This window comes from Helianthus annuus, chromosome 3 (assembly GCF_002127325.2).
Source record: "Helianthus annuus cultivar XRQ/B chromosome 3, HanXRQr2.0-SUNRISE, whole genome shotgun sequence".
Classification (NCBI taxonomy): Eukaryota; Viridiplantae; Streptophyta; class Magnoliopsida; order Asterales; family Asteraceae; genus Helianthus; species Helianthus annuus.
In genome coordinates, this window is record NC_035435.2 from 52,989,202 (window position 1) to 52,995,203 (window position 6,002).

The 6,002-nt window shown below is 44.0% G+C and overlaps 1 protein-coding gene across 1 annotated transcript; it reads right to left on the reverse strand.

The window, feature by feature from the left end:
* Positions 1-2,616: 2,616 nt before the first annotated feature.
* LOC110931382 lies at positions 2,617-3,192 on the reverse strand. Its single transcript, XM_022174779.1, has one exon. The coding sequence runs from the start codon at positions 3,190-3,192 to the stop codon at positions 2,617-2,619; it is 576 nt and encodes a 191-aa protein (XP_022030471.1).
* Between the last annotated feature and the right edge of the window lie 2,810 nt (positions 3,193-6,002).

Below are 6,002 nucleotides of genomic sequence, written 5' to 3' on the forward strand. Positions count from 1 at the left end.
TGCCTATGAGTGGGCTCAATCTGATGCATCACATCCGCAGTCGCATGTCCCTCGGGTGGTTGGACCTGAGCCCCCTGTCGAACATTCTCCCAGGTGATCGGCTCAGTCCATGTAACAATGCAAGCCATCTGCAACTCCTTTATCCCAAAAATCGCTGTCGTCGGCCCTTTATGAAGAAACTGCGCGTTCTACTTGTCAAACACGCCCAAGTTCAAAGCAAGACGAGTAATATATGGGACCATATCCAAAGCAACCCGAGGACCTCCACGATGAACCCTACTAAACGACCAAGCTAACACGCTTGCCAAATTCATCTCCCGATTCTCCAACCTGTAATAAACAAATCAGACTAATTTGCTTTGTTCTCCCCCGATTTCCGCCCAACTAAGGTATTAGAAAGGATCTTTAAAATGTAGCGGTAAACCGGATCACGAACCGAGGTGATAAGGTTCGTGGTAGCAAATGGGTGCTCCGAAATAGTAGACCCAAACTGTGACAATTCAGCCGGACCAACACTAACCGGTCTAGGTGTTTGATATGCTCCCCTCAAACTAGTCAAAAACCCAGGCGACTGAGCCACCTCTGGCGTGTAAAAACCCGACGCCACCGCAAATCGTGCCATGTTCATCTCAAACACGGTCATCCCCAGACTAAATAGTACTGCATTCCGCTGATCAAAAGCACCCTCTTTGTGTTTAAAGGTGTTGTGGAACTCCAAAACCAATTCTTCATATTGATCCCAAATGCAGTTCACCATGTCTCTCAACCTTGGACCCAAAATCTCTTCGACCCTTTGACGCGAACCCACACTCTCTAGCCATTCCCAATCCATGACCCGATGCTCTAGGAACTCAGTGTTACTTAACTTATCAAATTTTCCCCAATCTTTTGTATCTAACCCGAATTGTGACGACGGATGATCACCTCTGTTGTTTATCTTGAAAGTAGGTATTCGTTCACGAGTGTGATACTTGATTTTTCAACCTTGAGGATTCGGATTATCAACTTGTAGACTAGGATCCCCTCGTGCTCGGGCAACCGGACCTCTCTTGCGTGGGCGCTCCCCACTACTGCTTCCTTCACCTAACATATCTGCACAAACAATGTTTAAACAAAGACAAACTAGCAAACAGTTAGCTCACAAACTATTTTTGGAATTTTTAATTTTTTTTATTTGTTCGGATTTTTGAAATTTTTTTCAAATAAATGGAAACAGCCGTATAGCATTACATTCGCGGTTGAATCCGAAAAAAATAATTAAAAATGCGGGTTACCGTTTACAAAAGCATAAGTGATGAACAAGCTCGCCCAAATGGAGATTGAGTACCGGCGACCTATATCAAACTTGTAAGCACATATAAGTAAACCCAAGACCAAGACTAGACTATGCTAAAACTGACTCATTAACTACGACTCAATGTACACTACCTCCTCCCGGCACTTTAACTGTCTTAATTAAAATCAAGCGCCTGCCTAAAACGAACATTGAGTCCAATCGTTGCTTAAAGTCAGAACTTTTGATGTCAAAAATCAGATTTTAACTTGAAAAATTCCGCCTACTTAAAGGAGATTTTAATCCGGTTAAAGTGTCCGATGTTCAAAACGAAAGACTAGAACTTTATAAGCATATAGCAATGTATCAATCAAAAATTCTCAGTTCAATGTTCAACAACCCAAACCAAGCCATCAGCACCCTTTAAAGACACTAAACAAACTATACTAGACTAGACTCAAAAGGGACTCGACAATTAACCGACACTACGACTTGAAACAAGACTCAAACTAGACACTAGACAAGTAGTATGCAGAGTATAATCAAGAAAACATACCAGATTCGTGGAGAATGGTAGGGAAAATTTGAAATTTGAAGTAATGACGGAAAGTCCCTAATCTGAGCAATTCAGCGGGTGAAATGGTGAAACTGATGGTGGGTATTGTTCGGGAAGTGATTTGGGTTATGTGGGTGAAAATGGTTGAAGATTGGTGGTGATTTGGTGTGGATATAGTGGTGAAAAGTTGGTTTTCGGTTGTAAGTTCGTATGTTAGGGTTTTGAGAGATTGGGGAAGAAAGGGAAAGTTGGGAGGTTTAAACTCGTCTTTAACGTCGTCGCGCGGCGCGACCATGAAACTCCTTTGTCATCGCGTCACGCCAGGGCTTAAGGGTCAAAGGGGTCGGTTCAAATGAGGCCATCGCGCTACGTGACCTTGAAGATGAAATACCGTCGTGCGACGCGAGGACCTAAAGGTGCAATTAATTCTGACTTGGGCTGTCGCACTACACGACGATGAAGATGTTTTGTGGTGGCGTGATGCGAAGCCCCATTTTTAACAGAAAGTTTTGTGAATTTGAGGCTTTCATACCTTAGAAAATTTTCAAGGTTTTACCCAAGCCTCCCAAAACTCACCCCAAATATTTTCTAACACTGGGACTTACCTGGAATGTCGTTTTCTCTTCAATTCTCACTCCTCGACGGTAACGATTCGTGCAAAATACTCAAACACGCAAAACAAAGACACGAAAATCTATGAAAAAAACTACCGTTAACTACTAAAAGACTCAAATAACGACTTGATACAGACGATACAAACTCTACTCTTGAGAATTCTCTCAAGATTCTAAATGGTGGTGTTCGGTAGGTCTTCGAGAGGAGTTTCCTCCTTCTCGGTGGTGTCGATGGGCCCTCTTAAGTAATGTTTCAACCTATGACCATTCACTTTCCAAATACATCCGTCGGCTTCATTTAGTAACTTGATGGTACCATATGGAAACACTTCCTTCACTACGTATGGCCCAGCCCATTTGGATTTCAGTTTACTGGGAAACAATTTAAACCTCAAATTATATAGAAGTACTTTATCACCGATTTTAAACTCCTTCAACCCTTTTAACCTACTGTCATGCAACGCCTTCGTTTTCTCCTTAATACTGAATGAACATTTATACACCGCATCTCTAAGTGCATCGAACTCGTGAATTTGGAAGAAACGCTTCCTAACCGCTTCGGTAAGATCTAAATTTACGGTTTTAAGAGCCCAAAGCGCTCGGTGCTCCAATTCCATGAGAAGATGGAACGCTTTGCCATAGACAATCATGAATGGAGTGGACCCTAAAGGTGTCTTGTAGGCGGTACGAAACGCCCACAATGCGTCATCGAGCTTATCCGACCAATCCTTTCGACTTTTTCCTACCATTATCTCTAAAATCCTCTTCACCCCTCGATTTTCGTTCTCAACTTGACCGTTTGTTTGAGGATGGTATGTGGTAGACAAACGATGTGTAACTCTGTAACGCTCTGAGGCCTTTCTCCATCAAGGCATTGCAAAAATGAGTGCCTCGGTCACTTATAATGGCTTTTGGTGTACCGAAATGCGTGAATAACTTCTTAAGGAATCTCACCACCACTCGGGCATTATTTGTAGGCAAAGCTTGAGCTTCAACCCACTTAGAGACGTAATCGATTGCCACGAGGATGTACCTATTCCCACCAGAGAAGGGGAAAGGTCCCGTGAAGTCAATGCCCACACATCAAAGATTTCGAGAACTTGAATTGGATTTTGGGGCATCTCGTCCTTGGATGAGATATTGCCGGTAAGTTGGCATGCATCACATTTCCTAACAAACTCTAAGGCATCTTGAACTACCGAAGGCCAATAGAAACCACAATCAAAGACTTTTTGTGCGATAGTGTGTGGACCATGGTGACCTCCCGTTTATCCCTCATGAACATGCCTAAGGATCTCTAACCCTTCTTCTTTTGGCACACATCTCCTAAGTATGCGATCTCCTCCTATCCTAAAAAGGTATGGGTCATCCCATATGTACTTCCTCACATCCCGAAGCAACTTCTTCTTTTGTTGAGCACTCATATCCTTCATCACAACCCCGTTTGCAAGGTAATTTGTCAAATCGCTAAATCATGGCAAACCTTCCTTCTCAGCCGCAATAAAATCAATGGACTCGTGAGGGAATCTATCTCCTAGTGCCTCCTCATGAATCTCCTCTCTACTCGGATCCTCTAATCGTGAAAGATGATCGGCCGCGACATTCTCCGTTCCTTTCTTATCCTTAATTTCTATGTCAAACTCGGAAAGTAGGAGAATCTATCGTATGAGACGAGGCGTAGCGTCTTACTTTTGGAAGAGGTAACGCAAAGCCGAATGATCGGTGAACACGATGGTCTTTGAAAGCATGAGGTATGAACATAACTTATCGAATGCAAACACAACGGCGAGAAGTTCCTTTCCGGTGGTGGTGTAGTTCTCTTGGGCGTAAATGAGGGTTTTACTCGCATAGTAGATCAGGTGGAAATGGTTCTCCCGCCTTTGCCCCAAAAACGCACCGACTACGTAATCACTCGCATCACACATGAGCTCAAAGGGTAAGCTCTAATCGGGCAATATAAGAATGGGGGCACTCACAAGTTTCTCTTTTAGGAATTCAAATGCTTTGAGACACTCCTTGTCAAAGACAAAAGGAACTTCTTTCTCTAAGAGTCGGGTCATGGGGCGTGTGATTTTGGAAAAGTCCCTAATGAAACGCCTATAGAAGCCCGCATGGCCAAGAAAGCTTCGAATAGATTTCACACTCGTCGGTGGAGGAAGTCTACTAATGGTGTAAATCTTAGCCCTATCCACCTCTATGCTGGCTCGAGAAATCTTGTGACCTAAAACTATCCCCTTCGTCACCATGAAGTGAAACTTCTCCCAATTTAGCATCAACTTCTTGTCCATGCATCTCTTCATCATCCTCTCGAGGTTACCTAATTAATCAAATTGAGTTGCCATAAACCGAAAAGTCGTCCATGAAGACCTCCATAGAACTCTTAACCATATCTTGGAAGATGGCAACCGTACACCGCTGAAAAGTCGCCAGAGCGTTACATAATCCAAACGGCATGTGTCGGTACGCGTACATGCCATAGGGACATGTAAAGGTCGTCTTCTCTTGATCCTCTGGTGCGATGGGGATTTGGAAGTAACCTGAAAATCCGTCGAGGAAACAATAGAATTGTTGCCCCGCCAGACGCTCTAGCATTTGGTCAATGAACAGAAGCGGGAAATGGGCTTTCTGGGTGGCGTCATTTAATTTTCGGTAATCAATGCATACTCGCCAACCGGTGACCGTGCGTGATGGGATGAGTTCATTTTTTTCATTCATAACAACCGTCATCCCTCCCTTCTTCGAGACAACTTGAGTTGGACTCACCCAAGCGGAATCGGAAATTGGGTATATCAACCCGGCCTCTAACAACTTCATCACTTCTTTCTTCACCACCTCTTGCATGTTTGGATTGAGGCGCCTTTGTGGTTGCACCACCGGTTTGTAGACCTCCTCCATAAGAATCCGGTGTGTGCAAAAAGTGGGACTAATCCCCTTTATGTCTGATAGCCTCCATGCAATCGCCTCCTTGTGTGTCCTTAACACCTCGAGTAATTTCAACTTCTCCTCCTCCATCAACTTAGAAGAGATGATGACGGGCATATTCAATTTCTCTCCTAAAAATGGGTATTCTAAGTGTGAGGGAAGGACCTTATGCTCTAAGGGGGGTGGAATATCTATGGGAGCACTCTCTTCACTAATCTCATTGAGTTCCAATGTCTTGGGAACCCACAACTCATCCTCCTCTTCTAGGGGCACTTCTTCAACTTCCTCGTCAACAACTCCCTTACTCACCAAGTCGGCTCCACTAATATACTCGAGACACGTGTCGACGCATGAAATGAAAGAATTTAGAAAGTAGACGGAGTGACACGGCCCACCATCCTCATCTCTACCACTCGGGTGTTGCATGGCCCTATCGATCTCAAATGTGATGATCTCGTCGCCCGCGCGAAGTGAAATCTTGTCGTCAAAGACATCTATGATTGCCTTTGCAGTACGAAGGAATGGATGGCATAATATGACAGGAACTCTCTCGTCGGCCTCCATATCTAGAATAACGAAGTCTACGGGGAAAACGAACTTATCGACCTTAACGAGCAAATTTTCTATGATCCCACGT

Coding starts and splice junctions, on each gene's coding strand:
- LOC110931382 (XM_022174779.1), bottom strand. CDS start 3,192: ATGGTAGGAAAAAGTCGAAAGGATTGGTCGGATAAGCTCGATGACGCA.